The sequence below is a fragment of the Triturus cristatus genome, chromosome 1_1 (genome assembly GCF_964204655.1).
Source record: "Triturus cristatus chromosome 1_1, aTriCri1.1, whole genome shotgun sequence".
NCBI classification, from domain to species: Eukaryota; Metazoa; Chordata; class Amphibia; order Caudata; family Salamandridae; genus Triturus; species Triturus cristatus.
The window spans coordinates 1116455360-1116474190 of record NC_140579.1 but is presented as its reverse complement, the minus strand read 5'-3'; the positions used below and the strand labels follow the sequence as shown (position 1 = coordinate 1116474190).

General features: G+C 47.3%; 1 protein-coding gene across 1 annotated transcript in view; it reads left to right on the top strand.

The window, feature by feature from the left end:
- Positions 1-18831, top strand: part of PIK3C2B (phosphatidylinositol-4-phosphate 3-kinase catalytic subunit type 2 beta) — a 692267-nt gene that overhangs the window by 387649 nt on the left and 285787 nt on the right. The window contains exons 12-13 of the mRNA XM_085647698.1: positions 3041-3152; positions 13518-13660. Coding sequence (XP_085503824.1) covers positions 3041-3152; positions 13518-13660 — 255 coding nt within the window. The remainder of the gene's footprint in view (positions 1-3040; positions 3153-13517; positions 13661-18831) is intronic.

Sequence of the window (18831 nt, the reverse complement as noted above, 5' to 3'; positions counted from 1 at the left end):
GCAGTACTAGTGGACCCAAAACTGGATAACCCAAGTACTCCTCTCCAGCACTTGACTCTCTCAGGGTAGCGAGACAGAGCAGTCCAAGCCTTACTCAAGGAGGTGAGGTGGGGTTAGACATTCAGAATACATTGCACACCGTACCACCAGCTGATAAACTCAATGTCCAGTCAGTGCTTTACTTTTTATAAAAGAAAAGTACTTTAATACACACAAGATAATTATACTACACATAAAACTAGGATAAACAGTGAAAACCAGATGTCTCTACAACCCTCTGGGACAGAGATCTGACCCCAAACAGTATTATAGCGCCTAGACTCCAAGCACTATAAAAACACAGTTAACATGAAAATACACAATAAGCATTGCATATTACAGACCGTGTTACACAGGGCTGCTCTCATTCACTAGAGCCTTGATACCAATCTTTGGATTGAAAGGATATAGTTTCAGCATATGATGTGAAGGCAAATGTTCTTGATCAGCCCCATAACTCCCACCCAAAGCAACAGAACTGCCCTCCCGTCTTAAGTGAGGACACCGCTCTAGTGGTGTCAGGGATCTGACCACAGGTGCCTGATGTCTTGGCACAGTTTACTGGAGTCCCACTAGTCCAGTAGCCACTGGCTAGCTGTAGGAGGGTAGTGGCTGGACAGAGTGCCAGTTCACCCTGATACCCCCAGAGATCACAAAAAGAAAGGTGGGGGCCTGTTTCGCTGGCCTCTATTCCCAGCCACTGCTTGTACAGGCTCCCACAGCGCAGGGGAGGAGGTTAGAGGGGATTTGATATCACCTTCAAGGACTAGAATCAAGCTTCCCCCTCTCTGGCTCCCTTGATGCGCTGCAAGCTTCCTTCCACACCAGCTTCGTTGATGTGCCGCAAGCTTCCTTTCCACACCAACTCCTGTGATGTGCTGTAAGCTTCCTTTCCACACCTTGGGCAGCTGTCTGTAATTTCCTTGTTCAAAAGCGCACGCGCCACAAGTCACACAGAAACAGCTGGTCTCCAATGTTGCTGATGCCCTGGATTCTCATTGAACTCTTGGCAGCAGACTCCATTCGTCATAGAGAAAACTGCCTTAGTTCCAGACGCAGTGAACAGTGTCTTATCTCCTGCCTTCACACTGCGGGTTGTGCCTGACTATCTTCAGACAGACCTGGTGTGGCCCCCTCTTCAGTCATAGACCAGTCTTGAACAACAGCTGACCACTCAGGCCAAACTTTTATCACCTCTGATTGATAGGCTCATCCAATCAGAGGCTCTGCTACTTTTGCATCCTGAATACACCTCCAATCACAAACCATTCATAGCATGTCCCATGCATGGCTAAATCATGCACAATTTCCCTCCATGTTTTCCTGGTATCAGCCTGTGCATATCTCTAAAGAGGAATTTTAATTAACTCCAGCCCAGGAGGCACTGACCAATGGGGAAGGGTCCTCTTAGCAGGGTTAGTGCAGCTAAAACCAGATAAGAGCTGAGTGTCTGCCCCAGCCCACCAGGCCTTTCCAAGGAAATGGGGAGGGACACGGGGGAGCTGGGATGTCCAGCAGAACAGCTCGCATTCCTCACACTGGCTCAGCTCACCATTCTTCCCCAGTACACCCACGGGCTCTCAAACACACGTCGGGTAGACAAAGGCAACAGGACCACAGGCATGGCAGACTGCACAGACTTGGTCAGGAGGGTGCCTAGGGCCGCACCCCTCCTCACTATAGATTTATTGCTGCCACCACTGTCAGTCCACCACAGCCTTAATAGAGAGGGCAGTAGCCACTCTCTGAAAAATAAGGGTGCACTAGGCATGCCCCCTCGACCGCAGAGCCAAGCTCTAGGGTCTCAATCCATGTAAACGGTGAGACCCTCCGTGGACATGTATGATTGTCATGCTCCCTGAGGTAGGGATCTAGAAACCATACAGTAGCTTTTGAGTGACTTGCCTGGAGATTAGCATAAGGCAGGGAAGCACTCTCTCCAGAGACATGCAGGAGACTTCCCATCCCAACACCAAGTAAATGACAATGCTGCACTATACAACCACTGTGTGATGCAACATTGAATGTACAGATCACTACTTTACATGGAAATCTACACACTGCACATCGTCCATGTTGGCCTATTGTCAGGTTTTTCCCTAAAGAGAGGACGCCAGTAAGGAAAGCCTGAATTAAACCCCTCAGTAAAGAGTACCTGGCGACAGTGTAGTTTTTCCACAGGATCGATCTCCCACTGCACATTAGGGTCAAATTGTTTACGCTCATTTTGCAACATGGTTTAGGTATAAGCACAATGAATGAATGATGTTAAAACATATAGGGTGGCATTCAGAAACATTAGAATAAAAAGTTTTAAATTAACTGCCATAGGTTTACTTATACGGTATAAGTGCTTTAAATGGGAAGGTGCTACTAGGTATTCAGTACCTGTACTTCTTTAATTTGGACAGGAAAGTACTGGCACTTCTTAGCACAGCTTCTATGCTTTAAATGGGCGAGTACCAGACCATCTCAACAGCAGACGGGTACTCTGGGACAAGGAGTCCCTGCACTACTATATTTCCATTTCAAATACTGCTGATACCTGTGGTTTACGTTCCTGACTTGTAGGCAAATGCTAATTCCAGGAATAGTCCGTAGAGCCCTCCCGCTTACAGGTCTGCGATATAATGTAATCTGAATGAGTTCAGCTCCACTGAAAACACCTATGGTCATGACTGTTGAAAGGCCCATATGAAGACAGAAATCTTGACACTGGAGAAGATCCTGTTTTTAATAAGATAACAAGTGCTTCAATGGCGTCCTTGCAGCAGGCTTTTTGTTTGATCTTTAAATTAGAAGGACAAATTAATTTTAGAAGCACTGAAGAAGGAAGTGCACAGGAAAGAGTTTTCTTCATCTAGGAGTAAATTCGGGGTGGGTTTCCGCCTCTGCAGACTCCTGAAAGATTGTCCGCCTGGAGTCACGCGCCTATTCTCTGCATACTTGGCGTTAGCCTCTTTGGACACAAAAGGTTCCAAGTCTCCGTTTTGTCCTCTAGGGTCCTCACCTGTGGTCGGAAGCTTCTCGGCCTGTGGCCAGCGACGAAGGACAACGCCCGAGCCCGCTCTAGCGCCCCCAACATCAACCAGCCGGACAGCGTCATCCTGCAAGTGAGTAACCTTTCCCGTTCTGTGGTGGGCAGAGAAGGGTCTCTCGGATTGCCGCTGCAAAGCAAGTGTCTGGCAGCGCCCACTTGATTCTAATGTATACAACAAGCATTGAAAATGCAATAGCGCTCGCCCTCGTTTAAGTTAAAGCAATTCTGTTTGTAATTAGGTGGCTTTTTAGCTTTGCTTTTATTAGTGTTTTTCAAACTTCCATGTACATAACATGCATATGTATGCATATATGTATATGTATGCATGCATTTATATTTGTATTTATATAGATATGCAGATGTATATATATGTTTATATATGTATGTATATGTGCGCGTAGGTAGAGGTAGAGAGGGGTAGAGAGAGAGGTAGAGAGGTAGAACAGTAGAGAGAGAGTAGTAGAGAGAGTAGTAGAGAGAGTAGTAGAGTAGTAGAGAGTAGTAGAGAGAGAGTAGTAGAGCATAGTAGAGAGTGACTAGTAGTAGAGAGTAGTAGAGAGTGAGTAGTAGTAGTAGAGAGTAGAGAGTAGTAGAGAGGTGTAGAGAGTGAGTAGTAGAGAAGAGAGTGAGAAGAGAGTGAGAAGAGAGTGAGTAGTGGAGGAGTAGAGAGGAGTAGAGAGGAGTAGAGAGGAGTAGAGAGTGAGGAGTAGAGAGTAGAGTGTAGAAGAGAGTAGAGTGTAGTAGAGAGTGAGGAGTAGAGAGTGAGGAGTAGAGAGTGAGTACACCAGCAGCAATTTATTCACTCACCCATCACCACACCTAATTACGCAAACACACCCACTGGTTAACACACAAAGCGCAATACTAGCAGCAGAAGAGTACTTCACCGTAGACGCAAACTGAACTACGCCTGAAGCTGTCTTCTGCACCTGCTCAATTTCAAACACTTATTTCAGATATGGAGCCACACTGCTTCTGGCCAATGCATGCATTGACTTTTTAGCATTTTCATAAAAGATACAGTTTACCTCTGGGTATTGCAGCTTCAGGTGTGTGATGAATTCGCAACTGATAAGTAACACTGAAAACTGAGCAGACAAGGAACATCTTTTACTTTGCAACCCGAGTTGTGTTCGCGAACCATGAATTCACCTACTGCTTGGCATGCTCTCTCCATGAGTCCTCATATTGAATCTAACACTTACTTATTAGCTTGAAACATAAGGAAAACCGCCGGAAAACAAAGCGCCATGAAGTAAAGCTTACAGCAAGCGAAAGGCTAGTCTTAGATAACAAACGCATGCGATGTCTTAAAAAAAAAAAAGTGCAGCAAGCTTACAATAAACCTACTGTGTCACGCCGCTGGTGAGAGATCCAATCCCGCAGGGCGTGGATTAAAGGAGACAGGGTGGCAATAATCAGCGAGTGGCACGCCTTCATTGGCATAATTTGTGACGCAAAAGGACGCGCACGAATCAAAACTTACGGCGGAGAAGGCTTCTGGAATCGTATCGATTCCAAGAAGCCTCGTATGACGAGACAGTGCATGCGCTGCCTACGTCAGGCCGAGACCTAAAAAAGTACCAGGCTAAAAAGAACAGAAAACAGTTGCAACGAAGATAGTAGTTCACCAACATCCAACGTTTTTTTTAGGCCAATAATTTTTATTTTTTTTAAAGAGGGCAAACTCAACAAAGTGGAATTTTTACCCCTGTGAACAGTATAACCCTGTGAAATGAGAATTGTAGTCTGAAAATAAAAATAAATTTTGGCTAGTTAAGAATTTCCCAAACGTTTCTGAAATCTAGATTGCATACAATATACAATAGATTAGTGCCTTGTTTATTTAATGCACGTTTGTAATAGGCTAATGAATAATACACCTGAAAAAGTTACTTCCTTGAGGCAATAGTTTTGGAGTATTAATCTATTCTAGATGTGCGTGTTCAGGTAAATCTTGCCCCAAGCCGTTGCCCACCCCTTCAAGAATCTGACCAATTATACAATCTGCTGATGTTTGTCTTTTAAAAAGATTGCATTTGTACTTTCTGCAATTAAGTGGCCTTCCTTGTCAGGGGTGTAAGCCTCTGTACAGTCCTCTGTACAGCACCTCTGGCCCGGCTAGGAGAAGAGGCGGGGGAATCTTGCAGTCTTGGGATTTTTCCTTTTGTTTTTCACTCTTTTTCGGAGTATTGCTTGGCATAAGAGAAGTTGGTATCCTGAGTCCCACGAGATGGCAGGCAGTTTGGACCACCCTGTTTCCAACACTTTCCAGCTGTTTTTCACTCTGATTTGTTGCACTCTGAGGCAGAGGAGAGGGCCCTTCCCTTTCTAAGCGCATCATTAGAATTTTAGAATGTGCATCCCAAAACAAGCTTACTGACATCAAAGCCTAGTAAATGTCCTGTATGCCACTGAGTGGTTTGCTGGCGAGTCGGTATCTGGTACCTAGGTCCACTGGAATTATGCGTCAGGAGACGGACAAATTATGCGGCAGGGTTGAGTAAATTATGCAACAAGAAAGTAAATTATTCAGCATAATGCGTGCATTTCATTATTTTGTCATTTTTGCACTTGTTAACACTGTCTGGGTATTGGTTGCACCTCATTAGTACCGGTTTAGCACCCACATATAGCAATAAACAAAAGTGACCACTCAACCTTTCCTAAGGGCCTTACACTACACCCAAACATGTGTTGCTGTGTTTTTAGTAACTTTTGAGCAAGAAAAAAAATTTTTTTTGTTAAAATGTGCAGATTATGCAGCAGATGATGGAATATGTGGCAAATGCAGCAAAATTATGGCTATGCGAAAAATACTGCAGCTGTACAGTCGCATATTTCCAGTGGCCCACCTGGTACCATACATCCCAACTCTGCCTAGACCCACCTGCTGTCTCGATATGGTTCTTCATGTCTGTCTCTCTTCATTCTCTGCTCCTCACAGCATTTCCTTGCCATCTTTCATTTTTAGGTCTCGCCTTGCTATCGCGTAAGCGATCGCAAAGCGAGACTATTGTAAGGGGGCTTTTCAAAGTGCTCCCAAAAGCGGATTGCATGGCTAGCACGCGCACAATCACGCGCATCGTGCCGCCATGCAATCCGCTTTGGCATCGCACTTCAAAGGGTCCGCTCCCCCGCCTGGAATGCGCTCCCCCGCCAAGCGCGCGCGCCACTCTCCGCCGGGCTTGTTTTTCTTGTTTTTTAGGCTTCCTTTCGCCGCCCATGGCAAAGCATTTTTCGTCTTTTTAACATCCGCGTTATCGTGTGTTTACAAAAGCCTGCAGGTTGAAAATGTTTTTTTTTGCTTTTCGGAGCGAAGTGCTTTTAAGTTTTCTTTCGCCGCCCTTGGCAAAGCATTTCTCTTCTGCACTGCACGCTAACATTTCATATTGATAGCGGGGCGCCTTTCCCCAATGCCTTCACGTTTAATAATAGCAGGCAGCACATTGATATAGCGCGGCTACAGTATATATATTTGGTGAATTGTTTTTATTAAATTTTACAAATATAGCACATACAAAGCATTTTTAGTCTTTTTAACATTCGCATTATCGTGTGTTTACAAAAGCCCGCATGTTGGAAATGGGTTATTTTGCTTTTCGGAGCGAAGTTTCTTTCGCCGCCCATGGCAAAGCATTTCTCTTCTGCACTGCACACTAACATTTCATATTGATTGCGGCGCGCCTTTCCCCAATGCCTTCACGTTTAATAATAGCAGGCAGCACATTGATATAGCGCGGCTACAGTATATATTTGGTGAATTGTTTTTATTACATTTTTAGTTGGCACGCTTCGTTATTGTCGCGCGCGCCGCAAAAATGTGTTACTTTTAAAGTGTATGGGCTTTTACAAAGTGCTGTGTGCAAAGCTTTATATTTATGGTGGCCCGTACCAACCTGCATTCTAACATTGGTACATGTGCACTTCTCGCTGCTGTATGCAGTGATACTGTCACTAACCACAGACTTCGGCTTCTGAGCGCTAGTGCTCCCCTGACCCGCTATTCGCTTACTGCAGTACAGTACCAAACACCTTGTGTGAAATTACAGTTCCTCTCAATTTTCAGGGCCTGTGCAGTCTCACTTCACTTTTGTGGCCTATTTCACCATACAGGTTCGCAAAATGCTTAGATCTGGTTTAAGTTCTATATCAGATTCATGCTCACTTTTCGATCCACAGCTGCATTTAGCTTGGTGTAAAAATAGCGTAGTTTAAGTTCTATATCAGATTCATATTCACTTTTCGATCCACAGCTGCATTTAGCTTGGTGTAAAAATAGCGTACTCCATATAATGCGCTGATAGGATGTTGTTCCTTTGTTGTCATTTGTATAGCGCCCAAGGCGCTTCTATTTGCTGCACACGCAACCGCGAGCACATAACTGCGCAGCACGCCAAGGTTTATATTAAGAGCAGCACTCGTACTTTTTTCGTACTATTTATAATTTGGCGCAGTTATTATTATTTTTTTTTAGACTTTGCTTTGTCTCTGATTGCTAAGCATTTTGGGTCGTTTTTGGCCACATGTTATTGCGGTGTTTGTTGTTTACAAGAGTAGCATATGGGTTTGTGTAACAAAATGAAAAATGCTTTGCGTTTTTTTTAGGGGGAAGCAAAGAGACCTCAAAAACAACAGATGTTGCCAGGCTCCAGCGATAACAATCCTTTTCAATTCACAGACACGGATTGCTTGTTTTTTAAAGTCTTTTTTACTGCTGGGTTGCATGGCTAGTTACTGGCAACACACTGTAAATTAGTGAATCACGTGGAGGCAACTAACATCTAACAGCCCATTCTGAATTACTAAGTCGTATGGCCTCTATGTTGATAGCCATCTTGTCTGCATACTCTTTGTTGTGTTCTATGCATTCACTTCACAGTGCCTTCCTAACATTTCTGTCTACTTAGGTGCGAACCGACTGCGTATTACAAACACTTTGTCTGCCCTCTAAGTATTCTGTTCTGTGCCTTCTTTTCTTCTTGCTGCGTTTGCTGCTATCTCCATGTAATTAGGTGCTAAGCGTGCGCGCATTACAAACATTATGTAGAGTCTCTTTTGGGTGTTGTTTGCCTTCATTTCCTTCACAGTGTTTAGTCTCCTGGTTTACTTTCTTTATAGGCTACCGCGACCACGTAACTGCACTGCATGTTAAGCTTTATATTTATAACGGCGCTCCATTTCTGTAATGCCTTTAACTCTAATAATGGCAACCAGCACATTTATATAGCGCGGAAAAAGTATAGCGTTTGCAAATTGTTTTATTTTTAAACGTGCATCCCAGAGTGTCAGATATAGCCACTGCCTATAGATAAGGCTCGGCGGCGGAGAGGGCAGAGAAGCAATAGGACTCGGCCTCTTCCTTCTTGCCTAGCCAGACAAGGACAGTGTTTACTTCTCCTGCTCTGCCTCTATCAGCCTCCCCCTCCCTCTTTCTTTATTTCTCTTCTTCCTTCTGTCTCGCTCCTCCTAACTTGCTGAAAACCGTGACTTCAAGACACGGTTCTTACCCTCTCTCTTTCCTCATTAGTTACCTTGTGAAATGGATCCCAAAAAAAAACACATTTTTGCTGGGAATGTTTTCTGTCATTTTTCACTTTCTCTTCCCTTTGGTTCTCTTCCCCAGGTTCCAGGTCCTTGCGTTTCTTCTCTTCCTTCGCTCTGCCTCCCCAGCCGGAGGGTTGCTCTCTCCACCGCCCTCAAAAGCTTTCCAACACCCTTTAATCTTTTATGATCTAGTTCATGTCTCTTGATAAAGCTGTAGTAGACACTTCTCCTCTTACTGCAAGCCTTGAAGTGGCGGAACGGGGACAAGTTACTGCTCAGGGGCCCAATAATTCACACCTCCCTGCCTCTGTCTCTCACACTTTCGGATTAATGTTTAACCTGATGGTTCAGCCTTGTAGCTCAAATCACCAACACCATTCCAACCATCTAGCTTCCTCTAGCGCTGCAAGGCCATCTAGTGCTTTCTCAATTCATCCACCTTTCTCTCACCTCGTCCTGATTAACATTTCTTGGTAAAGTATAGCCTCTTGCTCCCAGACTTTCACATTTGCTGGGAGTTTGAGCTATTGGTATTCTAAATGACAATGCCTTTTATTTAGGTGTTTTAAAAAACCTTCAAGCGGTGTGTGAACACCCATTTTGTACTTCTAGTCCTTGCTTACGAGAAGCCATGCTGCCAGCAAAAGAGGCATAGTTGCTGCCAGCCTTGCTTCTCGTAAGCAAGGACTAGAAGTACAAAGTGGGTGTTTACGCACTGCTTGCAGGTTTTCAAAACACATAAATAAAAGGCTTTGGGCCATATGTATCAAAGGGTTTTACCCATTCTCTGTCTATGGGAAAATGTGTTCATACATATGGCCCTTTGTGATTTAGAATGCCAATAGCTCAAACTCTAGTAAATGCGAGACCTATTGCATTGCAAATGCTTGTTTTCTCTTCTTGCTTGACCCATTTTTAATTTCCTACACTTTCAGTTTTTTATGTTCTCACGCTAACTCTCTCTATCCTCTTTTCTTTTCCCCTTTTTCTTCTGCCATTTCTCATCTTTTGCTCTCTGTCTAACCTATTTTATCCATTGCACTTAACATATACCCTGCTGCTTTTTATTTTTACCCAATTCTGTTATCCAATCCCTTTTTGTCTCCCCCTTACCTCTCCCTCACTTATTTCCTTTTTCTCTCACTTCCCTTCTTTAGCTGTCTGCTTCCTCGCTTGTCTCCCACTCTCATCTTCCTTTCTTCCACCTCTGTACTTCCTTTCCTCTCGCTGTCACCTCCTTCTCGAACCTCCGGAGAGCTCTACCTGCCTCGGCCTCCCCTCTCATTCGTCTCTTTTCTCTCCCTTCCCCCGGCTGGTGTTTGGACCCCTTCGTCACTCGCACTGGCCTCCGTTTCACTGCCCCTGCTTGTTTCTTCGGACACAGTGTCTGTTGTGTGTGGGCCTGTCGCACCGCGCTGTGCGCCACGTGCCCTGCCCTGGGATCATGTGATGAGACCCGCAGACGCTGGCCTGGCCTGCCAGGGAGCGTCTGAGAGGAAGCAGCTGTGCTCCACGCCCTGCCAGGATGAAGAGGTGTTGGAGCGACCTTGTTGTGGTTTGGATCCGCCGGAGAAGAGAAGATGGTGCTGGCAGGGCTTTAAGTGGGCCGGGTCTGTCCGGGTCTGAGCACCGGCAGTTTTTTTTTGGGGCCCTCGAAACGGGTCTCTATCGGGCTCTATTTTCGTGGCTACTAAAGGTAGTCCGTTCTTTATTTTTTTTTTTTCGGACCCGTTTTGAGGGCCCAAAAAAAACCTGCCGGTGCTCAGACTATGCCCACTGTTGCTGCACTGTTAGGCAGTGCTTTAAATGGAAAAAGAGAAGTGCCGGTACTCACCAAATTGATAGGGGTGAGCCTGGGAGGTGCGTGTCTGGGGGCGTGGCTTCAAGGCAACCTTGTACACTATCAGCATTTTCTTCTTCAATGTTCAAAGTGCCTTTGGCCAAGTTCTGCCCATAGCTGCAGGGTGTAATTAGCGTTTGTTGTAACTATATATAGCGTGAACTTAGCCCGAGGGCATTAACATGAGAAGCAGAAGTTTTACGCGAAAGCAGATTTTTTTTTTTTTCAAGGCACTCTGACAGACAACGGATCTGCAAACTTTTCCTATAACTCACAGCGCGACAGTTCCAATGTCGAGACCTCTAGCTTAGAAAAACACAGGTGTCTTCCTGTCCTGTTGCGCTGTCAGGGTGTGAGCAGGGCCGGCCTGTTTTAACACCTCATTGTCCCTTTCTTCGCGCTCCTTTCACCGTCTCACCCCTGCTGATACACACACCAACAGACCCATCACCGTGAGGCAGCTAAACTATCGGTGATTTAGGTGAGCTGGGGAGGTCCCGAGGCGTGTGGGTTCAGGGGGCAGTCACTGCTTAGCTCAACTCAAAAAGGACCCCCTGCTGCCGCATTTCAGTCTCTATTAGCAAGGGCGCCAAATTTCTCTCCGCCTAAGGCGCTATCTTATCAAATGCCGGCTCGGAGTGTAGGGCTGCAGCCGCAACCTAGCGCCGGAATCCACTCGACATTAACTGTCAAGCACCCATAACCTAGAGACTGACCACAGCATGCCACTAGGAGTACCGGTACTCTCTTAACACAAGGAGAAGTCCCGGTACTCAATGGGAGAACACGGAGAAGTGCCGGTACGGTACTCATGATTTTCTTAAGCACACAGTGCTAGTTATTTTGATTTAGACCACGCCCCTACTTGGATAGGCCACACCCCTGCAATACATTAACCACGCCCCTTTTAGAGCACCCCCAGTTTTTTTTCCCACTTAAAGCACTGGGTGCTGGTAACAAGAGCCCTATAGACACCGGAGCCTGCTTCAACTAAGGTTCACTCGCAGAGGCATCGAAGGTCTTTAGGCCTGGATTTATAGACCCGGCAAAGCAGAAACCTACATTAACAATGCCTGCCAGCCTCGTGACAACCTCTCCCATTTGAATAGTGGAAGTCGTCGAGGTTGGCAGTGAGTAAACTCGGTGGCGCTGACCTGCTGAGGTCATCTGTCAGCTCAGCCAGGTTGTGGCTGCGAATGTCTGAGAGAAGTGTTGTCTGAGAGAAGTGTTGTTGCTTTGTGTCACACATTTTGTGACGCTACAGAGATCTTCGACGGCACCCTGGGTGTCTCCTTTTCTGTCCAGTATAGGAGTCCCAAAGCCACCCTAAAATCTGTGTTCTAAATTGAGAGTCCGTGACAAGTGCACCTTTCTTCTTGGTGTCGGTCTCCCTCCACTGGCTGAAATGTGGCTGTTGATTGGAGCCAGACAATGAGAGCCACTGCTGCTATGTGACAGCCAGCAGCGCTGGACGGCGGAGTTGCATGTTCCAATCTAGCCGAGGAAACATAAACTAAATGGAGGGAGAGCATGGAAAGACTCGTCACTCCCCTCCCCCCCAACAACTCCACCACTTAAAAAATACCAAGCCAGGCCTTGTGGAGGACCTTCTGAGTACAGGGAAGTGGAGCTGTCTTGTCAGCCATTGGCAAAGGGCAGTCTATATGGAGACCGCCATCTTGTCCGTTCTTGCACATTGCGTGTCGGATGGACACCGCCATTCGTTGGATTCCATTGAAACTCCCAACACATGCTTATGCAACATGCCTCACGCATGAAGATAGGCATGGGATCCCGGTTATGGGCGACTGCATGAGCCTTTAACAAAGTTGGCAGGCTCCCCAAAGAGTGTACAGGTAAAAAAGGCCTATGCCCCTAAACTATGATCACACTGCCACTATTACCAGTCACTTCGTAGCCTGGGATGATGGGGCATCAGGTTAGGCGTTTACTTTGTGTGAACCCCATGTCAGCAGAAAAGGGCTTTGCTGAGGAAAGGTAAAAATAAATCCACAATCATCTCGGTGTACTCTGACAGTCTAGTTTAATGAAAGAAAACCTAGTGCAGACTCAAAAATATTGTGTAGTGCATGGTACAGCAGAGGTTTTCCAAGCCATGCAGAACCTGTTTATGGCTGAGTACCATGACCCCCAATGGGTCTGTTAAAGCATAGCGCCCAGAAGTACAGAACCTGCGCCCATGATGATCAGAACCTGCTTCTGATCCTGCAACAGCAAACGCCGGCTTGAAGAGTTTCACCTGTGGCTTCAGTAGGGACACAGCATGGTCACTCTGTGGTGTGCCATAGGGGATTGGTTACTATGCAGAGGCTGTGTGTACCTATGGACTCCACTAATACCGTGAAGAGCCCTTTCTACACGAGCACTTTTATACAGGAGCCTCAAAAGTATAGTGAAGCTCCTCTGTCGCCACATGGAGTGCATTGCTCTGGTACGAAATGAATCTCATAGGTAGTTGCACTGGAATTCAGATTTTTCTTCCACATAATTATGGATTTTCTGCATTTGCCACATAATCTATTGTCTTCTACACAATCTGCATATTTTAACAATTCTAGCTCATACAGATGAAGAGTTACTAAAACGCCCTTCATAAAGGTGGACTGATCACGTTGCTGTTGCTTATTGCTTCATGTGGGTGTGACACTGGTGCTGATGAGGTGAACCTTTGCCCAGGCTAAGTTAACATATAGAAAAATGACAAAATAATAAAGTAATACTATCATTAAAAAAACTGCATTTTTCGCCCTTTAATGCAACTTAATTTAGTCAACCCTTCCGCATTATTTGGTCCTCCCCAGCCGCATAATTCCAGTGACCCTGCCCATGGGTTATCTGAGCTAGCAGAGGCAGTTCTGCTGCTGCCTTCTTTGGTCCGAACCAAACTAACTGCTTGACTCTCAGTCTGATGTAGAACAGGCATTGAGCCAGTTCAGAATGGAAACTGGGACCAATTCTGACTCCTGGCAGATTTGATGAATAGTTGGAGATTTACTTTTTCTGCATGACTGTTTTTTGGCTTTATCTCAGATTGACTTTCCAAGTTCAGCCTTTGATGTGAAGTTCACACGGCATCAAAGTACAGAATTCAGTCCTGTGTACGAGTTCAAAAGCCTCAGCGAGGATGACCAGCGGAAGCTCAGAGATGTGATGAGGAAGAAGTCATTCTACTGGTAAGTGATGGCTCTATGGAATGGAATGTCTGATGACACTCACCTAAACAAAGCTGCAGACAACAGCTTACCATGAGACAATACAAACATTCAAATCGAATATGGCAGACATGTCAAACAACATTCAAAGAAAGCATAATTCTTAGAGAACAGCACACCAACACAAGCCAGGGACATTACTCTTGTGTAACCAGGTGTCTAACACTTGTGAATGGCTACACAGAAGTAAAGCAGAGCACCTAGAGATGGTTTGTTCTGTAGGTTCTCTGACACGCAAGTGTCTTTGCTTGTTCTAAGGAATGTTTGCAATTCAACACTGTCACAAATCATTACAAGCAGCACACTGCAATATTGTCACTCCAGTGACCTAGCTTCCAAAGATGCCCTCACTACAGGGATATCACAGTGGGAGCTGCTGTTTATCCCGTGCATCAGATTGGGAGATGTCCTCACTACTGCACATCACACTTGGAGCTGCCCTAATGCAATAAGATCAAAATGGGAAGGAGCTGTCCCTCCTGCAGTGACATTATTTGGCAATGCTCTTTTCTGCTTCTGTCACTGCTATGACATCACACTAGGAGCCTGTCCCTCCTGCAGTGACCTCACTGGACACTGCTCCTTTCAGCAGCTGTAACTGCTGTGACATCACATTGGGAGCATGTTCGTCCTGCAGTGACATCACTGGACACTGCTCCTTACAGCTGCAGTGACATCGCACTGGGGCATGCCCCTCCTGCAGTGACATTACTGGGCACTCCTCCTTTTAGCTGCTGTCACTGCTGTGACATCACACTGGGAGCCTGTCCCTCCTGCAGTGACCTCACTGGACACTGCTCCTTTCAACATCTATCACTGCTGTGACATCACATTGGGAGCATGTTCGTCCTGCAATGACATCACTGGGCACTGCTCCTTTCGACTGCTGTGACATCACACTGGGAGCTGTCCCTCCTGAAGTGACATCACTGGGCACTGCTCCTCTCGGCTGCTGTGACATCACACTGGGAGCTGTCCTTAATGCAATACGGCCGAATGGGAGGGAGCTGTCCCTCCTGCAGTGACATCACTGGGCACTGCTCCTTGCAGCTGCTATCACGGCGGTAACATCACACTGGGAGCATGTCCCTCCTGCAGTGACATCACGGGACACTGCTCCTTTCAGCTGCTGTCACTACTGTGACATCACACTGGGAGCTATCCCTCTTGCAGTAACCTCACTGGGCACTGCTCCTTTCAGCAGCTGTCACTGCTGTGACATCACACTGGGAGCCTGTCCCTCCTGCAGTGACATCACTGGACACTGCTGCTTTCAGCTGCTGTCAAATCACATTGGGAGCATGTTCGTCCTGCAGTGACATCAGTGGGAACTGCTCATTTCAGCTGCAGTGACATCACACTGGAAGCATATTCCTCCTGCAGTGACATCACTGGACACTGTTCCTTTCAGCTGCTGTCACTGCTGTGATGTTGCGCTGAGCGTATGCTCCTCCTGCACTGACATCACTGGGCACTGCTCCTTTCGGCTGCTGTCACTGCTGTGACAACACACTGGAAGCATATTCCTCCTGCAGTGACATCACTGGACACTGCTTCTTTCAGCTGCTGTCACTGCTGTGACGTCGCGCTGAGCGCATGCTCCTCCTGCCCTGGCATCACTGGGCACTGCTCCTTTCGGCTGCTGTGACATCACACTGGGAGCTCTCCCTCTTGCAGTGACCTCACAGGGCACTGCTCCTTTCAGCAGCTGTCACTGCTGTGACATCACACTGGGAGCCTGTTCCTCCTGCATCACATCACTGGACACTGCTTCTCTCGGCTGCTGTGACATCACACTGGGATCTGTCCTTAATGCAATCCGGCCAAATGGGAGGGAGCTGTCCCTCCTGCAGTGACATCACTGGGCACTGCTCCTTTCAGCTGCTGTCACTGCTGTGACGTCGCGCTGAGCTCATGTCCCTACTGCAGTGACATCACTGGGCACTGCTCCTTTCGGCTGCTGTGACATCACACTGGAAGCTCTTCCTCTTGCAGTGACCTCACTGGGCACTGCTCCTTTCAGCAGCTGTCACTACTGTGACATCACACTGGGAGCCTGGCCCTCCTGCAGTGACATCACTGAACACTGCTCCTTTCAGCTGCCGTCACTGCTGTGATGTCACGCTCAGCGCATGCCCCTCCTGCACTGGCATCACTGGGCACTGCTCCTTTCAGCTGCTGTCACTGCTATGACATCACACTGGAAGCATGTTCCTCCTGCAGTGACATCACTGGGCACTGCTCCTTTCAGCAGCTGTCACTGCTGTGACATGACACTGAGAACTGTCCCTCCTGTAGTGACATCACTGGGCACTGCTCCTTTCAGCTGCTATCACTGCTGTGACATGACACTGAGAACTGTCCCTCCTGTAGTGACATCACTGGGCGCTACTCCTTTTGGCTGCTGTGACATCACACTGGGAGCTGTCGCTCTTGCATCGACCTCACTGGGCACTGCTCCTTTCAGGTGCTGTGACATGACCCTGGGAGCTGTTCATGCTGCAGTGACATCAGTGGGCGCTGCTCCTTTCGGCTGCTATCACTGCTGTGACATCACACTGGGAGCTGTCCCTCATACAGTGACATCACTGAGCACTGCTCCTTTCATCAGCTGTCACTGCTGTAACATCACGCTGGGAGCCTTTCCCTCCTGCAGTTACATCACTGGACACTGCTCCTTTCAGCGCGGTCACTGCAGTGACATCAGATTGGGAGCATGTTCGTCCTGCAGTGACATCAGTGGGCATTGCTCCTTTCAGCTGCTCTCACTGCTGTGACATCACACTGGGAGCCTGTCCCTCCTGCAGTGACATCACTGGACACTGCTCCTTTCAGCTGCTGTCACATCACATTGGGAGCATGTTCGTCCTGCATTGACATCAGACTGGGGCTATCCCTTCTCCAGTGACTTCACTGGGTACTGCTCCTTTCAGCAGCTGTAAACTGCTGTGATGTTGCACTGAGTGCATGCTCCTCCTGCACTGGCATCACTGGGCACTGCTCCTTTCAGCTGCTGTCACTGCTATGACATCACACTGGAAGCATATTCCTCCTGCAGTGACAAAACTGGACACTGTTCCTTTCAGCTGCTGTCACTGCTGTGATGTTGCGCTGAGCGTATGCTCCTCCTGCACTGACATCACTGGGCACTGATCCTTTCAGCTGCTGTCACTGCTATGACATCACACTGGAAGCATATACCTCCTGCAGTGACATCACTGGGCACTGCTCCTTTCAGCTGCTGTCACTGCTATGACATCACGCTGGGAGCATGGCCCCCCTGCTGTGACACCACTGGGCACTGCTCCTTTCGGCTGCTGTGACATCACACTGGGAGCTGTCCCTCATACAGTGACATCACTGAGCACTGCTCCTTTCATCAGCTGTCACTGCTGTAACATCACGCTGGGAGCCTTTCCCTCCTGCAGTTACATCACTGGACACTGCTCCTTTCAGCGCTGTCACTGCAGTGACATCAGATTGGGAGCATGTTCGTCCTGCAGTGACATCAGTGGGCACTGCTCCTTTCAGCTGCTCTCACTGCTGTGACATCACACTGGGAGCCTGTCCCTCCTGCAGTGACATCACTGGACACTGCTCCTTTCAGCTGCTGTCACATCACATTGGGAGCATGTTCGTCCTGCATTGACATCAGACTGGGGCTATCCCTTCTCCAGTGACTTCACTGGGCACTGCTCCTTTCAGCAGCTGTAAACTGCTGTGATGTTGCACTGAGTGCATGCTCCTCCTGCACTGGCATCACTGGGCACTGCTCCTTTCAGCTGCTGTCACTGCTATGACATCACACTGGAAGCATATACCTCCTGCAGTGACATCACTGGGCACTGCTCCTTTCAGCTGCTGTCACTGCTATGACATCACGCTGGGAGCATGGCCCCCCTGCTGTGACACCACTGGGCACTGCTCCTTTCGGCTGCTGTGACATCACACTGGGAGCTGTCCTCATGCACTAGCAGCACTGGGAATTTCTCCTTTCAGCTGCTGTCACTGCTGTGGCATCCCACTGGAAGCATATTCCTCCTGCAGTGACATCACTGGGCACTGTTCCTTTCAGCTGCTGTCACTGCTGTGACATCACGCTGGAAGCGTGTCCCTCCTGCAGTGACATAACTGGGCACTGCTCCTTTCGGTTGCTGTGACATCACACTGGGAGCTGTCCCTCTTGCAGTGACCTCACTGAGCACTGCTCCTTTCAGCAGCTGTCACTGCTGTGACATCATACTGGGAGCCTGTCCCTCCTGCAGTAACATCAGTGGGCACTGCTCCTTTCAGGTGCTATGACATGACCCTGGGAGCTGTTCATGCTGCAGTGACATCAGTGGGCGCTGCTCCTTTCGGCTGCTATCACTGCTGTGACATCACACTGGGAGCTGTCCCTACTGCAATGACATCACTAGGCACTGTTCCTTTTAGCTGCTATGTCACACTGGGAATCATTATTGCTGTAGTGATCTCATACTCAGACTTGCTCTCCGTGCTGTGAGATCGCGCTGGGAGCTGTCATGCTGACATTACACTGTGAGCTGCCCTTACTGTTGTGACAGAGTGCTGAGATCTGCCATTGCTGTGTTGGCGACACTGTAGGAGCTGCTCTAACTCGAGGGGAGGAGGAGGGAGAGAGAGAAAGAGAATGCGCACGTTGTACACATGATCTTCAAAGATAAGCTATGGGATATATAAACAAGCATTGGCATAGCCAATAGGTCTCGCCTTTGGGGCGTTATAAGTGTTTTGACAGAGCTATGGGCTTTTGTTAACGTTTTTAATATGTGTTGTATAGTATTGTGAATGTTGTGCAGCATGTTTAAAAGTTATGTTATAATAAAAAAAAAGTGTTATAACCATTTCTGGCACCTTATATATAACCTAAAAAACATTATATACAACTGAAGTATCGTAGGTTAGGTTTGCTCTATAAGCGTCGATATTAATAATTAAGTGCCTTGGTGAGTCCCGGAAACCACCAGTTCAAATTAAGCACTGTAGGTTACAAAATGCAAAAAGCATATTAAAAGGCACACACAATAACAGCATTGCAGTCTATAAGTAAAAGCTATATCAGAAATGTGTTTTACTTGTGCGTGTTTTAAAAGCCAAAGAGCATGTAAAAC